We start from the raw sequence: 21081 nt of genomic DNA on the forward strand, positions 1-21081 counted from the left end.
CTGCCAACATTGCAAAGTCCTTCTGTATGCTTAAGGGGTCACGTTAAACACATATATTACTATTGATATTTTGATAGAAAGTAATCATCTTTATAGCAACTGATAAGATTAATATTTTGAACGGAGCCAGGTGAAATAAAAGGAAAGAGGTACTAACCCAATAAAGAGGTTCAGTCTAAAATGGTTGTTAATCTATACAACTAACTTCAGGGAAGAAACGTTTCGTGTCGATAAAGCATTTCCTTAGTAAATTACTACTGGCTCCAGTGTGAGACATTTACAGTAAACACCCGAAGTCCATAAGGCATCTGTTCTATTCACAGTGGAAGAAGGAACTTTGCTCCATTAATAACTTTAAAAACATGCAGTAACTAATTCATGATGGCAGTTCAAATCCTATCAGCAGCCTTCATTATTTGACCAAGCAGAGTTCAAAGATAGAGCAAGTTTTTAAAAAACCTTGGAAGTTTAGAAGTACACTTTCAATTATAATAAAGAAGCTATGGTGGTGTTTTTTCTGCTAAACTTTAAAAAGCTGTAGCTTTAAACCATGTGCAACAACACTGCTTTAAGAATACATACAAGATAAGAGTTAAACTGTATATATAAAAGCCTATATGATCTCAGATTCTGTTTCAGTGAAATTGTATGTTATACAGAGAGGGCATGTATAATATACATGTATGTATATATAATAAAATACATGCTGGAATTTTAACATTTGACTTTACTAGAGATTTAGTGGGACTTTGCCTAAGGCAAGTTTTTAATAGCAATAATAAAAAAATACTTAATGGTACTTAGGGTAAATAATGTGTGGTCACTATGTTTAAAAAAAGTAATACCAAACATCTGTGCTAGATTTCCACATGATAAAATCACCATATTACCTACAGTTCTCCAAAAGTTATAGAAACAAATGTTTATTTAAAATTCTAAAAGAGACATGTGATGACCAAATTAAGGACTTTATGGCAGGCATCTTGTGTTTTCTGACAGGAATATATATTTAGTGATCTTTGCGGTACTTAATTAGGATATTGGTTTCTGCATGCTTGCATTGCACGAGCAGAAAAATAATGTCAGAAAGACTGCATAATTGACAACGTGGTAGAGACTGAAGGGCAACAAGAATAGTTATTTATCTCTATCCAGTTAAGTAAACTTTGAACCACTCACTAAATAGATAGAATCATCTCTGGAATAGTAAAGAACACATCCTTTACTAGTCAGTTCCTAGCGTGGTCAATACCACGAGTGATACAGGTCAAGGACACAGAATTGAGAGTGACTGGAGACATGAGTCACCAGTGTTTCACAAGTTGCTTCTGTTTCACAGCATTCAGTTCTCTCTTTTGGTCAAAATTGCACCCACCAGTGATTATTAATAACAAAATCATTTTCTACTGCTTCTCGTCCATTAGCTTCCTATTTCACCACTATAAGAAATCTAAAAGACTATGAAGGAACAACAGAAGACAGATTCCATGTTTGGTGCTATTTTAAAGAACTAAGAAATGCAGAGAAGGGAGCAAGATATGATTGCAATAGAAGAAAATACGTTCAAAAGCTCAGCAAAATATATCTTTGGCATTTCTTCAGCTAGGATTGAAAAGGTAGGAGGATGTTACACAATCAGATTTCAAGAACTGAAAACCTTCTGATTGAAAGGATTTTTAAACTAAATACCAACAGCATTGATTATGAGAAGTTGCTTTATTGATGCTTTTGAAAGTAGTGTTGAGGCTGTAGAAAATCAGTAGTCTTCAGTTATTTTTTTCTACAGTCAACCTCATTTCCACCATGTCTTGTCTTTTTTTTCCCCATAGATAGCATTCTTTCCACTGGAGGTTACAGCAGAATCTATCATTGCAAGGGCAAACTGACACACTAGAAAATTCTGTTCATTGAATAAGTTAATTTGCTGCCACACAGAATTTTATCTTCCTTAACTCATTTCAAGTGGCAGAAAGTCAAATAGCAAAACTAACTAAAATCAGAAACAAGTGTTCAGGATTTGATTAGGCAGTATGCTATATCTGACAATGTACTTGTTTCTCAGAAATATACTCAACACATGAGCTCTATACTCCAACCTGTAAAAATAGAGAAAGCAGAGTATTTTAGATGAAGTTCTAGAATAACAAACATTTTGCTAAAGATATAGAAAAAATAACACAATTTAAGCAAACACTAAAAAATTTGTGAATGTAAGTAATTAACAATATCCCAGTTTCAGTTTACTTTAAAGGCATTCTCAGGAAAAAAAAAAGAAAAAGGAAAAAAAAAGAGGGGGGAAGAAAGGGGGAAGAAAGGGGGAAGAAAGGGGGAAGAAAGGGGGAAGAAAGGGGGAAGAAAGGGGGAAGAAAGGGGGAAGAAAGGGGGAAGAAAGGGGGAAGAAAGGGGGAAGAAAGGGGGAAGAAAGGGGGAAGAAAGGGGGAAGAAAGGGGGAAGAAAGGGGGAAGAAAGGGGGAAGAAAGGGGGAAGAAAGGGGGAAGAAAGGGGGAAGAAAGGGGGAAGAAAGGGGGAAGAAAGGGGGAAGAAAGGGGGAAGAAAGGGGGAAGAAAGGGGGAAGAAAGGGGAAGAAAGGGGGAAGAAAGGGGGAAGAAAGGGGAAGAAAGGGGGAAGAAAGGGGGAAGAAAGGGGGAAGAAAGGGGGAAGAAAGGGGGAAGAAAGGGGGAAGAAAGGGGGAAGAAAGGGGGAAGAAAGGGGGAAGAAAGGGGGAAGAAAGGGGGAAGAAAGGGGGAAGAAAGGGGGAAGAAAGGGGGAAGAAAGGGGGAAGAAAGGGGGAAGAAAGGGGGAAGAAAGGGGGAAGAAAGGGGGAAGAAAGGGACCAAAACAAAATTTAAAAACAAAAAACAGTTCCAGTAACTGTGCAAAGTCATTTACACAGTTAGGATGAAACCATACAAACAACACTAGTTAAAAAAAGTAAAATTAAATATATCTGTCCATTGAGGAGATTACCACAGAAGATTCAAGGCAGTAATTCCTGTGTTTTTCATGTTTGGAAAACTGTTGTGCAGGATGACAACTATGCAGTGACAACAATTCAAACAAGCACTGCAGAATAACAAGGACTTACTAAACCACACACAAAGATCAAATGTTGATCCATTTGGAATTTTAACAAATAGATAAAACCATCCAGAGGATCTGATTTTCCCTCAAAGCATACAGACAACTTCCTTCCCAAAGCAAGACAGCAAAAGGCTAAACACCATGTGCCACAGGAAGAAAGCTGGAGACAGACTTAACCCAGAGCCTTCAATTTATAATAGCAAGGAAATTGTTAGCCAAAATCTCCCAATCACTAGAAAGTTACTGCCAATCTAATAGGGACAGATTCCAGACAGCGAACCTAGGATATTTTTAAACCTTGCTCTATTACTAAGGCATATCACCATGCCATGAGCAGAAACTCCAGTAAAACTCATTCTATACTTGCAGTACTCCAGAAGAAAAATGATCTCTATTTTCTTAAATAAACTGAGGGAGAAATAATTTTTTTTTCCTGGCCCCTGAGGACAGCCCCAGGGGAAACTCTGAAACATAAAACTAATTCAGTATAAATACAGGAGAAACATGCTCAGTCTATAATTAGCAATATGATCTCATTTCAGCATTCCTTGCACTAATCAATAAATTGGATGCCCAAAGACCTTAGTTGGAAGCTTATATTTCATCTACTTTTCAAGCGCTATTTAGTTTTATTTCTCTCGCTACTCTTGACTACTGTACAACTCCCACCAGGATCCACCAACTTTCAGACTTCACTCATCGGCCATCACTTTTTAATTAAAATTCTATTAAAATATTCAGGATCCACAAAAAAACTGCACTGAAATGTATCAATTGTGCCTTGCAAATTTTCCAGTTTCCATGCATCAGATGGGCAACAGATATCACTGAGTCCTCAGAACATGTTCCAAGTTAGAGAAGACTGGGGGGCAGTGGGGAGGAAGGAAGAAACACACCTACTAAAGGAGCCATACAGTCAGTATGAAAGAATTTGTCCAAAGAAAATCTTTTGACACCATTCTGTAGATGTAAATAGCTGCTAATCTCTAGTATTCATACAGCATGATAGACAAGAGCCAATAACAGTTTTCTATACTCTTGCACTCATTTTATTCATGCTTTGATCTGCCAGGCAAATTGGTGCTTTAACTAGAAAGGAAGTTTAATCAGACTGTGCTGTTGCTGAGATTCTAAGGGAACAAACACATTTATGCTGATTTCCCTTACTGCAAGTAGCTTGTACATGACCTTCTTGTAATTTTCATCCTTCTCAGCAGGAGGCAATGTGAGGAAGACTCACATTGTCTTGTTTGCTTAATGCTGGACTGCTGGAATGTAGAGAGGCAGATAGACTTGACACCAGGCCAGATTTTCTTTGTATAGTACTAATTCCGTCATCCCAAAGATGCCCAAGTCATATGGGCATCGGGTTGAGAGTGGGATCAAATTGGGATCAAATTAAGGATTTCTTAATGTGCAGCGCAGCCATCACCCTCATTTTTTAATGTGGCAATATTATGTGGCACATTTACCTAAAAATTTGGGGTACCACACATGAAAATACATTAGAACTGCACATAGGCAGAAGACTTTGCTTACATGGAAGGCAAAATGTGTTTAAATAATAATTTCACCACAAGGGGTAATAATATCAAACACAAAAGTAGAGTGCATGCACTCATGACTATTTAGTTTACAGCTGCAGAAGGTGCTACTTTCTTCAGTAGTTCTCATCTTCGTATGCCAAGCACCAACTTATCCAAATTCAAAAAATTCAGAAACCCCACAAAGCAACAACACATGAAACAATAAGCCTCAAATACAATTAACTTTCTTTCATAATTTCTTATACTCCCTTTCAAATGTCATGTAGGCCTGGTGTGTACTTATCACAGATATAAAACAAATGCATCTTATCTTTTAAATGAAAAAATGAGAGCAGAAAAAGAACATCTGGTTTCTACATTTCTAAACCTGCAGCAAGTACTTTAACAATATCTTTTAAATAAATGAGTTTTTCATTACCTCTCTAAGATGCATGTTTTCCTTCTCCTTCTGATCTAAAATCACTTCTAAATGATTAACCTGAGATTCAGCCTCTGCCATCCTTCGAGTTCTCTCATTGTCATCTTCCATTCCTTTGGATGGCAAACCTTTACTTTGCAACATTTCCAGAAGCTTTTTTATTGATTCATCCCTGGCATTTAGTGTTTGCTTTTGTGTTTCAATCCTAAGCTCCATTTCTTCTAGTGTTTTTCTCAACAGGAAGAGCTCTTTAGCTTGTCTATCATGTTCTGCTTGAAGTCTTCGAAAATTCTCCTCCGTGAGCTCAATGGTAAAATGCTCAGCTCCTCGGTTTCCGCTTTCTTGCTGAAGAAGATGGTTAAGGTCTCTCTGGGTTCTAAGCTCATCTTGAAGTGCCTGGATTGTCATTTGCAGATGCTGAAATAAAGTAGGAGGGGGGGAGAAAAAAAAAAAGAAAAAAAGGCAGGTTAGGATCTGAATGCAAGGCTAATCTTTGATGAAACTTCTGTTGTACACTGTTACAAAAATTCATTAGAATCAGTGATGAAAGTATATCAAATGACCTCAGAAAACAGCAAATGCATGTGGCAGTATTTGTAATGGTAACTTTCAAGTGGTTCTAAAAATAAAAAAAAAAAAAAAAAGAAAAAAGACAAACACACATACACACAAAATAGTGTCAGCTACAGATAAAATAAATTGTAAAGAAAAGCAAACCAACAAACCCAAACACTAGGCAGTGACACATCCATTAGTACAGTCAATATGTACCTAAATAGTGAAAGACTCAGTATTCCATGTTTTCTAAATTACTTCATAGACTAAAGATACCCTTCATGGTGCTCAACAGTATTTTTGATTATGAAGTCAATCAAAGCACTCCCTATAATTGAAGGGGGCTTTGGGGAGGGGCCGAGTTGGGGCTGGGGGTTTTGGGGGTTTTTATTTTGGCAACTAAAGCTATGAAACACGTTTAGTAAACAGGATTACTGTATCTCTAACAAGCAAACAAACAAAAAAAAACCAAAAACAAAACAAAAAACCCAATAAGCAATACTGAAGTTTGAAAAATAAATTGACTGCAAATAGTGGACAAACCTTTGTTCTCCTGGCATCCAAAAACTGAACAGCATGGTAAATGAAAAAATGAAGCAAAATCAACATAAACAAAGGTCAGATGCAAGCAGATTCAACAGAAAGAACTGAATTCAACAAAAAGTACCTTCAACAGAAAAAAAATAATTTTATTGAGTTATACAGAAAGGCACCAACAGCTTCACAGTACTCAAATATACAAACCTAAACTATAGACAGACTTGACTCAATAGATGTGACGAAGAAAAATGGATTAGAAATAATCATTCCCACACTGAATATCAGCATTCCTATTCTATCTTACTGTTCTTTCCTTCTTTAAGTTTTTTCAAAACACAGAAATTTGTCCTAAAACATTTGTATTACATCTCAGTATGGGGCTCTTCCCCCATTCAAGAGCTAAATCCTGTGCTCTCTACTCAACACAAATCAAAATCAAAAAGGATTTTGCCCATGTTAAGGCTGGAACAGATACAATTATCCTAAATTACTATGGTTTATTATGCTCATTTTATATTATACTTTTATCTGATGTTTTGGTTTTCTTACTATTTTTCCCCTCTATACAAAGCCTTTTGAATTTATACAAATATGAATTCTCAAATAGTCACAAAGTCTGTACCATAAGACATTTAATTGCAGGAATTAGGGGACTTAAATGCATGGCACCTGACTTTTTTGCATTAATGGACATTCTGCAACTACACATTCAAAAAACAAACACACAAAACAAACAAACAAACAAAACTTAAATCCCAAACAAACAACAAAACATCATTTCATTTGATATCACCTTCATGTTTAGCACAATTGATCAAAAGCTGTCAGTTTGTAACAATAATTTAAACAAAATGAAAAATGCAAAACCTTCAGAAAATAACCTTTGGAAATCATGTCTTTCATCAGCTACTTCAAATAGAGAAAAGTGTTGCCAGTGGAAGAATTCTGTACAGTTAGACGCTTAATATCTGTTCTATCACTACCTAGCACTGGTTTAATAGATGTCTAGATCTCAAGTCTTTAAATATTTGCATATTGTTAAGCACACACTCAGTCAAAACCATGCAAATGTAGGCTATTCATTTACAGCTCTGCTTTAATTTAAGGGCAACTCTTACCTTTCCTTAATCTCATCATCTTTTAACTTATTTATATAAACCTAGAAGTTCCCAATAACTTTAAAACTCCTCTAGATGTAGCAAATTTCCCACTTTAAATCTACTAATACACTGTTTATGACCCCAAGCTGGGTAGTCTTAGCACAGAAATGTAGTGTATAAATCCAAATAAAATTTTTAAATTATACATAAATTATGTTTGGTGATGATCATGAACAAATGAATTAACAAGGACGTGGGAAGGCAATGACAAAGAGGGACAGATGCTGCAAGGTAAACAGAATCAAACCCATTTATCTCTAAATGATTTTTCACTGTGTTAGGTCATAGGGCCATGACTTCTGTAGATAACCTTAACCGGCCAATACAGCAGTTGTGAGAAGATTCCAAACTAAATGATATCCTGGGTTAGAGAATACAGATTTACTGTGTTCTCATACTTTAGCTTTGCATCACATACACAAAGTCAGGTTAGACAGGGCTCTGAGCACAACCTGATCTAGCTGAAGATGTCCATGTTCATTGCAGGGGGATGGACTGAGTGAGCTTTAAAGGTCCCCTCCAACCCAAAGTATTCTCTGATTTCCATTACAGAAGGAAGTCTTGGTAAAAGATTATTTTACATTTTCAGATGAGCAATTATGGAAAAATAATTTGTATCTATTTAAACTATCCTAAATTTGCATCAAGTTTGGCCAATGACACCTCTCAAAAGCTCAGAGAAGAAATATTTAATTCTTCATTTTCCAAATTATAAATTTAGTCTTTTGAATGTTTTCATGCTATTTTTAATTGTGTTTTTTTAACAGTTAGAATTTTTTCTAAGTGAAATGCCCCCTTTTAGTCAAACAACATTTCATTCAATGTTATACAAAGACTTTCCCTTTTAATTAATTTTCAAGCTGGTTTCTACTGAAGTTATCAGACAGATTCATTTGAAGAATGAAGCTCAAATGTATACATTCTTCAAAAGAATGACTGGCTGAAATAACATCCATATAAAAATTTGCTTTGTATAAGCACAGTAAACTAAATCCTTTGCATTCCAAAATTATTTCTCTACTAAGCAACAGCAATATTCAGCAGCTACCAGTAGACTAGAAACAATTAAAAGAATTGTTTTCTGTGATCTGAATAATGATTTAATACACCTCCTCCTAATGTTACATTAAACAATATTTATTATTCAATGCCAAAAACTATTTACAAATGAATGCTTTCCCAAAAATGAGCAGCCTCTGTGCACTAAATGCCTATATGTCTGTAAGACTTTAGCTAAGCAAAGGGAAGCTAATTTCTAAAATATTGAAAATGTTGTAAGACAAAATTAAAGCAAACTTAACAGACATGTTCCTAACACACAACCCTTCCAACTTCACGTTGTAAAAGCCAAAACTGTTGGCTTAACATAGAAGCTCTTAGAAATCAGAACTCTAACAGCAACTCTGGTTAAGATAAACCAGATAATTTCCTTTTCTGTCCTACAACAACCTATGTATGCAGTTCCCAGGTGCTACCCATAAGCAGGTTTGCCACTATGCACAACAATAGTTGTGACTGCTTCTCAGAAATTATGTTAAAACTAGCAGCCTCAACTGTGACAGACTACTGCTACTCTGCCATTTTTGTACACGTTCAAGACTTAGAAGTCTCTTTGAGCATGAGGGACCACATTTAGAGTTGTGATAGCAACATATTTTTGTATCTGCAGCTAGCTAAGAAAAGGAATGAACAAATGTTGTGAGGGTGGAATGAAATTGTATAATTAATTGCAGTGGGGGAGGAATGTAGGAGGGCTGTGATTATCTGTCACACTGCTGTCATTACACAGACATAGAACTTTATGTGGTGTTTTTTTTAAAGGCAAGATCTATCATATTTTTCATAAAAAACAAACCAGTTGACCAGAAATATTTCTATGATAACTTCTTGGTAATAAATAGTCATCTTGGAAATTTTTTTATTCCTTCTCTATAGCCTGACTCCAAGAGGTAATCCGTGAAACTGCAAAGGAGGTTCCATTAATATTTCTCCAAATTAACCATAGTTCAGACTTTCACCATTTACCCTCATAAGCTGAAAAAAACCAACCAACCAATCAAACAATAAACTATGAAAGGAAGAAGTTCCTCTAATCTGTGGCAACTGGCTACTCCCACAGGAACTTCCTGCAGAGAACTCTCCTGCCACAGTATTCCTTGGGCCAGAGCAGATAAGTACATTCAGAGCATTCCAAAGCCTTAGATATATGTTGAACACTGAAGGAAAGGAAATCACAAGGAGACTCACTGATAAGATTGTTAGTTCACCTACGGAAATACATAGCTTATGGTTCTTTGCACCATCACCCTGGCACCAAAAGCAAAGAAGATGCTGAATAATTCAGTCTACTGTCATGTAAAAAAAAGTGCCTGCTAGCAGCAGCATGGAAGGAAGTGACAAACCTCAGGTAAGGTCAAGAAAAGCAGGGCTGCCTTGACTGGGAAAGCCAATCTGAAGGATTTGGTGGCACATACTGGTCTTATGCTATCATTAAGTGATAGATTTTGAAATGCACATCCATTTATATACAACTCGCTGGTAGTTTTCTGTAATGTAATGTAGTGATAATCTAACAAGCTAATTTCTCAGACAGGAATCATCCTGGTAGCAGCTGGCACATGCTGTCCTTCAACTCACAGCAATCCCATATACACCTAGAGAGCAGGCAGGGTAGACACCTGCTTATCTTCTCTGTGTTCAGAGTGACCCTCTTCTGAGGTAGCCTATGCCAAGGACACAAGGGGCCTCTGGGCTGGTCACAGTGGAGTGCTTTTCCCACTTTGTCCCTTGTTAAGCTCACCTCAGTCTCCAATACAGACAATTCTTGGCATCTCTCTGTCACTCTAGAGATCCAGATGGGTTCTCCATCCCTATATCCTGATGACACCAGCATACATTGTGCACTAGTGTCTATCAAAGCCTTCTATGAGTGTGCTGTGTGAAGCTGTTGAATCCACACAATCCAGTACAGCCAGTCATCCATTTCCTCCTCCTGATTGAAGGCAGAGACTCTATTCCAGTTCCTAAACAGAGCATTCATAGTCTGACCATTGAGGTGCCAGACTGTAAATTCCCGCCCCCCCAGGATTAAGGAAGGACATCTCAGGTGATAACTGCCACAAGAACTGCTCGTATCATTCCACATACCCTGACAAACAGAAACTAGGTGTCTCAGAGAACATTTCATTATTCACCCAAAAGTTGTCATCAGATTCCACAAACCCCATAATATGCTAACGGCAGTATAATCTGCATTTCTTAATATAGACATTAGCTTTAATCTGAGCTATCAGACTTTATTAGTATTCAGTCAGCTTCTCTGGGTCATCTCACAAATATTTTGGTGGAAACCAACTAAGATTGTAAAGATTGTCTTGATGTGGGCTGAGAGATGTCATTTTTCATTTATTTTCTTTGTTTTGTCATTTGCCCGAAGTAGGCTTCCTATCACAGACACAGTATGTCATTCTGTCAAATAATATTTCCTCATACTAGATATTTACAGCACCACATAACCACCTCTAAAACACTGACATGCATTTATTAATTTGGAGTATTTGGGAGTAGATGAAATTAACTGCATGTCTGAAATACTACTCTCTCTAATCCTTTCCTCCTTTCTTTCACATTTCTCCATCACAGCCAGAATTTTCTGTGGTGTGTGATCTCACTTCAGGTCTTTCAAATTCACCTTTCTTTTGGTTATTATTTTGAGGTTGGTTTAGGATTGTTTTTTAAAGGAAAAAAAAAAAAAGCAGAGCCCTCCTCACAGTGAAATCATATCCTGTGTCCTCAGTGCTGCAGATTGAGCACTACCTTGTCAGATTACAGCACAGACTACTGAACTACTGGAGTGTAATATTCTTTCTCAGAAAAGCTCTAGGGACTCCATAATTATTTGAGGGATTCAAACAATAGTAAAATACCATAGGATCTACATTCTTGAGTGCCATATTGGAGCCTGAGAAGAAATTAGGATCATCAATGATCACAGTGGGCCCAGAAATGAGAGTCAAAGTGTATGTGAATTCAGATTTGCATTTGTCATAGTAAGTTGACCTCTATTCCTGCTTCTGTGGTCATGTACAACTGAAATGCCCCTGTTGAAAATCTGGGAAATTTTATTTGTCTCCTTCCTGGTATATCCAGAAGATTATATTCAGTAACATGAGTTCAGTATGAACTGTTCTACAAATTTCTGCTAATGAACAACAAGAAGTTAAGAATCAATTGTTTCTAATCGCTTTTTAAAAGCCTGATAAAAACTGAAGAACATTTGGCAAGTAACTTCCTCTCTCTTTCTGGATAGTAGAATGTCTTATCCAGTTCAGTAAAAGAAACAGTGCAGAAAAATCTTGGATGCTAAAAAAAGCCTATTGCTTCCTTATTTCTTGAAAAAAAAGGTCTGTTAATGTAGCTGGACCTCAGTGTTTTTTTTCAGGCATTGTGTCAAAAAACTTACTTACAAAACAAAAGTATAGAGAGGAAACAAGGGTACACTGAAAAACCTGTGGTATTTGATCTTCAGTCCCTCTCTTTATCTGCTTGATCTTTTGCTATAATGTTTAGCGGCTTCTGGCTGAAACTCACTATTGCCTTGAAATAATAAAAGTAATCCTTTTCCTAGATAAAATCGTGTGAACTAGGCTCCCTTTTCTTATTCCACAGTTTGCCTCCAAAGAAACATCCTACTTTGATAGGAGGATAAAATAAAAATGATAGATAAAATAAAATCCCAGGACAGGAATTTCTACCGGTACAGGAATTACTACAGGTAATGCTGAAGCTATCAAAGGAAACAGCACATAAAGGCAAACTATATAGATGTCCAAACAGTGTTTCCAATAGTAAGGTCATAACAGACTGAAATAAAGATGGGTGCCCTTGTCAGTAAGTACTAACAGGCAACTGAATGATAAGAACTAAATTAGAAATACTCAACCAATTATTTCCATAATATACAGCCTGTGATGTTTCTTGGGCCACATAGTGAAAAAAATAGCATTTTGCATGTCCTAACTAAGAAACAATATGAGGAAATGAAACAGCTTGATATAGCTTGTCAAGTCCTCAGAAAGGAGATTCCAGGGGTTTTTTACACTGTATTGAAGACACAGAATAGGCAAGACAGAAGTCTAGACAAAATGTCAGTATTGCATTGCAAATATATGTTTAACTTCCATGTGAAATTGGTGCTTGAAGTTTCCGTACAGGAAATGAGAGAGAAATGCACAGCATCACAGAAAGCTGTAGAAGTGGGGCATCTTCATATTTTGTATGAGCTTCAAATCCTCTCCACCTACTGGGTCCAGTCCTGACCAATATATTCATCAACAACCTGGATGAAGGATCAGAGTATATCCTCAGCAAGTTTGCTGATGACACAAAACGGGGAGGGATGCTGGATGCCATCCAGCGTGACCTGAGCAGGCTGGAGAGTTGGGCAGAGAGTAACTTTTCAAAATTAACAAGGGCACTGCACCTAGGGAGGAATAACCCCATGTATCAGCACAGATCGGGGTCTAACCTGCTGGAAAGGAGCTCTGTGGAAAAAGACCTGGGAGTCCTGGTGGATGACAGGATGACCATGAGCCAGCAATGTGCCCTTACAGCCAAGGCAGCCAAGGGCATCCTGGGATGCCTTAATCAGAATGTGGCAGGTTGAGGGAGATTCTCCTCCTCCTCCTCTACTCTGCCCTGGTGAGGCCTCATCTGGAATTCTGTGGCTAGTTCTGAGCTCCCAGTTCAAGAAGGATAGGAAACTGCTTGAGAGGGTACAGAGAAGTGTTACAAAGATGATTAGGGGACTGGAACATCTGTCTTATGAAAAAAAGGATGAGAGTTGGTGTTTTCAGACCAAAGAAAACTGAGGGTGGATCTCATCAGTGCTTATAAAAACTTAAAAGGGTGGGTGTCAGGAGGATGGAGCAAGTCCTTTTTCAGTACTGCCCAGTGACATGACAAGAGGTAACTGGCACAAACTTGAACATAACATTCATCTAAACATGAGAAGGAACATCCTTATTTTGAGGATGCTGGAGCACTGGAGCAAGCTGCCCAGAGATGGTGGAGTCTTCAACTCCAGAGTCATTCGAAACCCATCTGGATGCCATCCCATGCAACCTGCTCTAGACAAACTTGCTCTAGCAGGGGCATTGATCTCCAGAGGTCCAATCCAACCCCTATCATTCTGTGGTTTTGTGATTTTTAAACATTCTAACTATACTCTTAGTGCAACCACTAGAGAAAGAAATCATAGAAGTTATTTACATTACAATTTCAAGCACGGATTTTAGCAAGCCAGAAATAAAAAAAGTGATAAATGAGGTTCAAATTTCAACCTCTCTCCCTGCTATATATTAATCAGGAAAAATACATAACAGAGTACTCTTCAGCTTCCTTTTTTTTTTCTTTACTAGGAATAGTACATAATCATTTCCTATTGAAACAATTTGAAAAGGAGTGTTAGAACTATGTATGCTGCTACAATTGGGGGAAAAAAATAGATATTTTAGTAGCTCAAATCAAAACAGTGTTCAATTAGATCCAACAGAGAAAAATGATGCATCACAAAGCAGGACAACCAGCTTGAAAGATATTTTGTCCTGAGTTACAGAAGAAGTGTAGGAAAGAGAAATCCTTAAAGATACAACATTTTGAACTAAAGAGCTCTGTACAGTTTAAAAAAATATATACTTTCATAAGCTGGAAGATATTGGCTTCACAATAAATTTTGTTAAATTTCTTTACTCTTACATTTAATAAGAGTAGGCTATATGAATCCAGCAGTCACTACAATATCTGCAGTTATTAGCTTATCCCACCAGATGGCAGTAAATCCATGGCCTGCAGAACACGAACAAGCACAAAAACACAGATGAGAAACTGGTCACATGCATCTAACTTCATGTAAGAATTGGAAGTTTTAATACAGAAAAATAAAATTAACAAGCTAAGCGAGGTATTTTCTTAAAAGAGACTGTAATTTTCCCCTCATAATTCAACAACATGGGAGGACACACAGCCACAAAGCATACCACACCTATGTATAGCCTCAATGTGTAATACAGAAATCTGTAAAATCTGAAAATCCAACCGTGAATCTGAAACTCTGTTGTCTTGTAAAGAATAATCATTAAAACCACAAAGATGAGACACCACCAAACTTAAAACCCAGTCACAAAACGCCCTCTGGAACTTGGCTTTTATTCTTAACTTTAAACCCTTACCAGCCATTTTCTCCCAAAACTATAAAGCCACAGTAGGGAAAAGAAACAGGGGCGGGGGGAAGTAGGGGGCAGGAAATAAATAAACACATAAATGGCATTTTAGGGGGTTTTCTCCCCATAGAACTTTTTCAAAACTTAGTAGTCCTTGACTTTAACACTCAACAAACAGAGTTAACCTTGGCTCTTTTTTCCAAACTCCGGTAGAGATTCACAATATTTCTAAGACAGGGATCTAACACTGGTCAGTCAATGCCAAATAGAGCCACAGTTTGCTCAGCAAACACTTAACATTCAGATGCAATGGTTTGCACTTCCAATTAAAATACAGGACTGCCTTCATTCCTAGCAAGCAATTACAAATGTAGTATAGCTACAGATAAAGAATCACCATTCGACCCTCAGTGCTGCACAAAGTATTTAAACAACTTTTAATTAGGCAGTTAAGTACTTAGGATTTTAATTTTTATCTACTACTGACTTACTTTATTTAAACATGACTGTAAAAGCCTGTTACATATTTCTATAGGAAACAATTCCACATAGCAAGAAATTTCTCAGCTAAGACTACAGATCCACCACTAAACCACCACAGGGGAGCTGTAAATCCTCCAACTTTAAACTACTTGAAGATTCTTTAAAGCTATGATTTCCCCACCACCACCCTTTTCTTTCCTTGTATCTTGGTGGATTTTTTTCCTCCCTCAAGTATATAGCATAATCTTAATTACTACAGTGCTGAAGTGGCAGAGTATCCATATGCTGGTCTAATATTTACTAGTGGCTCAAACTCATGAAGTGCCCTGAAGCCTCCAGGGAGCCTTTTGTTGCCAACTTCAATTAAATAAACAGCTATAAGGGTTACCTGGGGACAAGATTATTCCATAATGCTGAATTTTAAATTGTTAGCACTATCTTCTTTTCTGCCAATAGATTACTTCATCATACTTTTCCCTTATTTCTCAAGCTGCTTCTATATAACTATGCTGCAAGACTATTCCATTTACACAGCTATTAAGAAAGGAGTTATTAATGTTCTACAACCACTTTTCAACTGGACACAGAACAAAGTAATGATTAAGGCAAAAAAGGTAATGCTATTTCAGGATCTGTTCTGTTCTCCAAGCCTTATAATCACAAAAAGCAATAGAAGCTCCACAAGCACACCACTGCTATTGATTTCCTTTCAACCACCCCACATTGCAGAGAAGAACACCACAAGATCTGTGGGGTGCCTTAGATATTTTAGAGCCACCTTGGGAGTGCAGAAGGCTTAGTTAGTTGCAAGGGTTTGTTGTTGATTTTTTTTCCTCCAAATCACATGCTTACACATCTGTTGGCTATATAAAGCAAACTCATTGCAGTTTAAGTACAGATTTGTGATCAGAATGAATATCCACTTCAACATATCCTTCCTTAATCCTCAGTTTCTGCACTATATGACCAGAGAGGATTTGTTCTATTCTGTAGAAAAGGAGGTGAAAGCATAAAAATCAATACTCATGTTGTGATCAAAACACTCCATGCATCATGCTCAGCTAATGTCAGCTTCTGTCAATAATTTAATAAAATGTATGGGCTCTTTCAACATTTTAAGAAATTACACAACCTTGTATCTTTCTACTTTTTAATTCATGCTCAGATGCATCTGTATAATGGGATCATTTTATCTTGCTGCTCTTGAGCAGCATGCAAGAGATGAGGCATATTAACTATATGAACTGGCTTTACAGATGTCTGTGTTGCTTGAATCTACCTCAAATTTGAGGTCTCTTCCAACCTTAGTGATACTGTGAAATTTCCCTCTTCTCTTCCATAGCATACATTTTCTCTAGATTTTTCCAACACCCTTGTAACAAGTTCTCACTCTGGTTTACTTTGCTCAACACATTTTCCAATATAGCAGCTTTCCCTGAACCCTAACTTCTCCCAGATAATGTTGTAGCTTCAGTAGAATTCCTGCAGCAGCAAAATTTTGAACACCTGTATTATTGTGGGTAGGAAGGCTGTTACTTTCCCAAGTACCCATACAGACATTATGACTAGTAAAAACAAAAATTAAAAATAATACAAAAATTAGTAGAATAAACTACTGTCCAACATAATTGAATTATTTTAAAAAATCCTAGAGTCATATTTAAAGCCATTTCAAGGAACAAAAAGTGTCAGCTCTGGTAGACAAAACACTGCATAACACAGTGTGCCTAGAAGGTCTTCCACAGTCTGATGGACAAAGCAACATACTATGTCACTGCTTTGATGTGAACCACTATACACATGCAACAATATCCCTGTTTGGGAATTAAATCCAAGCTTTTTTCAGAGTATAACCTTCAGAGAGAAAGCAACTCCACTGAGATCATTAGGCTGAAAGCAAAACATCAAGTAACAACCACAAACATCAGAGAAACGCAGTTTTCTTTGCTGTGCTACACATACATTTCACTTCTTAGATGAACATAGAGTGAATTAAGTTCTATGACTGAATGCAGCTAATCTGCCAACTTTCATTAAAGAACATTTGTTTTAGACAGAAAGCTTCGTGATCTTTATTGTGTTTGCTTTGTGGTGTTGCAGAGATTTTCAGGATTTAATGTTTCTTCTATACATATGCTTGAAGACTGCACTGTCAGTGTACTTCGTGGGACAGTGTGGTGGTTTGAAAGGAAAGGCTCTGCTTTCCCTCCCCCACTGAGAAAGAGACCACGGCTAAGCCCAGTCGGAGAAATGAGATTATATTTTACAAGGAAACAGATTCTGTGTAACACAACAAATACAGGTATTTTACAATATATACAGGAATATACAGCAAATGAACTTAACCAGAAACCAGACCCCCCACAGAGGGGGCTTCCCCCTGTGCCCCCTTCAACCCCCTACCTCCCTTCTCCCCCAAAAGAGGTAGAAGAGACGAGGACAGTTAACAGGGCAGGAAAAGAATAAAGGCCTTGCACAGGGAGTTAGTATCTTATCTTAGTTGGCCAGAATCCCAGAAGCAGATCCAGCCGAAAGGGACAGCGAAGGAAGGAAGACTGAGAGAAAGTTCCCAACTCCCCTGGGTCCAATCTCTCCTCCCACAATCCTACCAATGAAATTCGTTTAGAATACCAAAATATTTTACAAACATTTAGCCAGTGTGCCCCTTTCTTAAAGGCACAGCATCAAACGGCCACAGACAGGTGTGCCCATACAAAATGTTTCCAAGGAAAATAGTTTTCTTCTTTTGTTGTCTGAATTTTGCTTCACAATGCTGACTAATTTCTATCTTGATTTTCATAAAAATCTGAAAATAAACTAGAAAATTTATAACACACATTGCTGCAGTTAACCTCTCAGAAGCCAGACTACCAGGGTCGAGTGCTTCATTCATGTTCTCACGTCACTTAATAATTTTAAAATAAATAATTTTTATGTCAGACACCATTCAGACTCCACACTAGAATTTATTTTAGGAGAACTCTAAGGAAAAACACACGTCTTTTCCCATCCCAAATTACTTACACTGTAATCTGAAGGCACTATCAAAAACATAACTCAAAATAATCAAAGGTAAATTAATTTCTATTTAATGATTATGGGACACACATTTCTATATAAAGGGAAAATGAGCTACAGCTTTATTCTGTTCCTGATCTGGATGCTGTTTGTTAAGCCTGAAGTGCAAAGCAGTTGGAACTCATCTGAAATCACAAGTACTCCTGTGCCCACCTTCCACGCACCCTTAGCCTATATGGCAAGATCAAAAGAGCACTGACACTGAAAGGAAAGCGTAAAAAGCAATGATGCATTAATCCAGTTCCCATATTCCAAACTAGTCTTTATAATGTCTTCTCGTAGCATAACTATATCAATGGTCCTTCCTGTTCTCTCATCACATCCAGAAAAGCTGATTCAAAGACCTCCATTTCACATTCTTTCTCTAAGATGATCACCAGTCTGCAAGGCATATTTTCACACCACATTCTAGTAACAGAAATAGTATATTCCACTGTTCTTGAACAGTTTTATATGCATTGATTAAATGAAACCTATTTGAAACAATCTGCAATGTTGCCTAAAGTAATAAAAAGCTGAATTATGGTTCTCTAATTTAGGGCCATCTAACCACACTAAGAACTAGAAGAAGTCCTGTTTTCATACCTTCTAATGCTGTACAGATTAGATCACTAGCAGCAACAACAGATTAATCACAGGAGAATTGCTTTCCACCACGCTGCACACTACAGCTCCTACAATATCCTGTATGCCTTCTCACCCAATCTATAAACAAGTAAATGCATTGATGTCACCTTCAAGCAGGCATACAATAATGTAGATGCTCCTAGAGATGTAAAATCTGCACTAGAATTCTCTGGGTTAAACCTTTATGCTACTCAAGGGACCAAAATAGAGGAAGTTTTTCAAGGGGACACAATCTACCATAAGTCAAAAATTCTATCAGTCACTATAAAAAAGTTTGCATCTAAAGTCATTTAAAGTATTACAATTAATATTTCTGAAGAAAACTGCATTTGTTCTTTTCAATTGAAAAACAGGAAAAAAGCTTGTTTAATTCTGTAAGTATTATCTAAGTCTCTTTACAGACAGAATTCTATTAGCCCAAGGAGGCAGGCTTGTATATAGCCCTAGGTTTAAAATGTGAAATACAATAGAAGAGCTGGTTAACTGCACAGTATTATTGCAGTCAATACACACATTTTATTAGAGATGCACAGAGAAACCAACATTAAACATAACACTATTCTTTTGTGCTTCAGAGTAGACATCCTTAATTGCAGCCTGTAGATCAAGTTGCTGCTGAAACCAGCAAATGGGTTGATGATTGCAGGCTAATGTACTTATTTCTAATTTACACCACAGGGGGAAGATAGAGTTGCTAGTAACAATAGGAAACCACCCTATGCACATTTATTAGAAGTTATTTCTACACCAAAAAATTATGAATCTTTTTTCAGGAATTATTTTACTTAATGGTATGGAACTGTCAGGGAATGAGGTAGATGTGTAAAAACAAGAACAACCAGAGAGCGTGTTCAAAGTCAACAAGGAGAAAAAAAATAGGCTTTAAAAAGTGTGAACATGGAGTTCGGGAAAAAGAGATAAGTCCTAGAAGTGAAGAAGAAAATGGAGCTTAAAGGGTATCTTTTATCTCTACCAGATATGCTTGCCCAAATAATGGCAGTGAAAATTGTATTGCAGGCTTCATTTTTTTCATGTGATCAACTTTGTATCTGATATAGAGATGTTAAATGATCACATAAGAGTGCAGTGGTGATCAGTGGAACACTGGCTTTTTGTCAAGTCTTAAACCATTATCTCCTTGCTTCAATTCCACTGTATTATCATTAATGCACCTTATTCCATTAAAAAACCCAACCCCAAGATGACAGGAAAAACTACAATTGTAAATCTGCAATTTTACTCACAAACATGACATACTGACCTCATTGATGTCTGCAGCAGTGAACCAAAGAGCTGTAGCTCAAAGGCCTGTTTCATAATGAATCACTTTGTATCATTTCTAACAAAAAACCCAAACACTTTCAATCTATTCAAGCCTCTTCAAAGGTACTCTTTCAGGTTTTTTCCCCTCTACAAATTGTCTTCTTACTAAAATACCTTCAGAAGCTATCATGATTCATCTGTCACACAGATCTCTTTAGTATCAGTCCTAGATACTGAATTTTGTATACTATGAGAAAAAAAGTCTAGTCCATTTGTACTCTGAAAATTTGGGAACATGAAAAAAAACCTTTATAGAAAAGTGTACCTTAAGACAGCACTCTGCCATTTCTTCTGCCAAAAAGCTTATTATACTTTTTAGAGAGAACACTTTTTCTTTGGATAAATAGAGCTTATAGAAATCTTGAGTAAGTGCTATTCATATTCAATATGAATTGAATATCTGGGTATGATGATATAAATAACCATTCCACTTTCCTCTACGTTCCCAAACTGTTCATCATAATGAACACTTATTGACAAAGCAAATTCTAGAAAATCTCAGGCACTCTATTCTTTTTAATCAATTACTTTAAAAGATAAAAGCTAAAAAAACCCCAACACACTAAAGAAAAAGCCACCACCAAACCAAAAAAACCCCAGCCTTTTCCTTGTACTCACACTTATATGTGAAAATCTTGTCAGTTAAGTAAAATGTAAATGTCTACCAGTTAAGTCTGATTCTTTTTGACCTCTGAAGTTCACTCAAACCTTACAAGCCCTCTGTACATTACAGTGTGATCTATTCAGATTACTTGCATTTGCATGGGGGGAAATTATTTCTGAGGCAAAACAGTAGAAGGATCCCCACACAGACCACTGGTCAAAAAATTCCTTTAGAAAGGGTAACAAGAGATATCATCTTTGAAGGGCTATTATAGTTCTTATCAGTTGTGAAGAAAAAGAAAAAACAACCCTCTTAAGAACAAGTATTTTTTGCAGCTTTCACACCCACATCAAGTTCACAACACTTTGTTCTCTATGACCTTAAAGCTCTTTAACGCTTTAGACCTTTGTCCTCTTTATAGAAAGTAAAATTGTCAAATAAAATA

General features: G+C 36.9%; 1 protein-coding gene across 11 annotated transcripts in view; it reads right to left on the reverse strand.

The window, feature by feature from the left end:
* The window catches only part of ERC2 (ELKS/RAB6-interacting/CAST family member 2), a 458989-nt gene that overhangs the window by 392880 nt on the left and 45028 nt on the right, over positions 1 to 21081 (reverse strand). For 7 of the 11 annotated variants that reach the window (XR_008462289.1, XR_008462283.1, XR_008462282.1 and 4 more), the window contains exons 3-4: positions 6145 to 6168; positions 5047 to 5463 (exon numbers count right to left, since the gene is read on the reverse strand). Coding sequence is in view for 1 of the 11 variants with exons in the window: in XM_054162220.1 (XP_054018195.1) it covers positions 5047 to 5463; positions 6145 to 6168 (441 nt within the window). In the remaining 10 variants the exon portion in view is untranslated. The remainder of the gene's footprint in view (positions 1 to 5046; positions 5464 to 6144; positions 6169 to 21081) is intronic. The other 4 variants (XR_008462285.1, XR_008462284.1, XR_008462281.1 and 1 more) reach the window with 1 other exon arrangement.

The sequence above is a fragment of the Dryobates pubescens genome, chromosome 1, assembly GCF_014839835.1.
Source record: "Dryobates pubescens isolate bDryPub1 chromosome 1, bDryPub1.pri, whole genome shotgun sequence".
Taxonomy (NCBI): Eukaryota; Metazoa; Chordata; class Aves; order Piciformes; family Picidae; genus Dryobates; species Dryobates pubescens.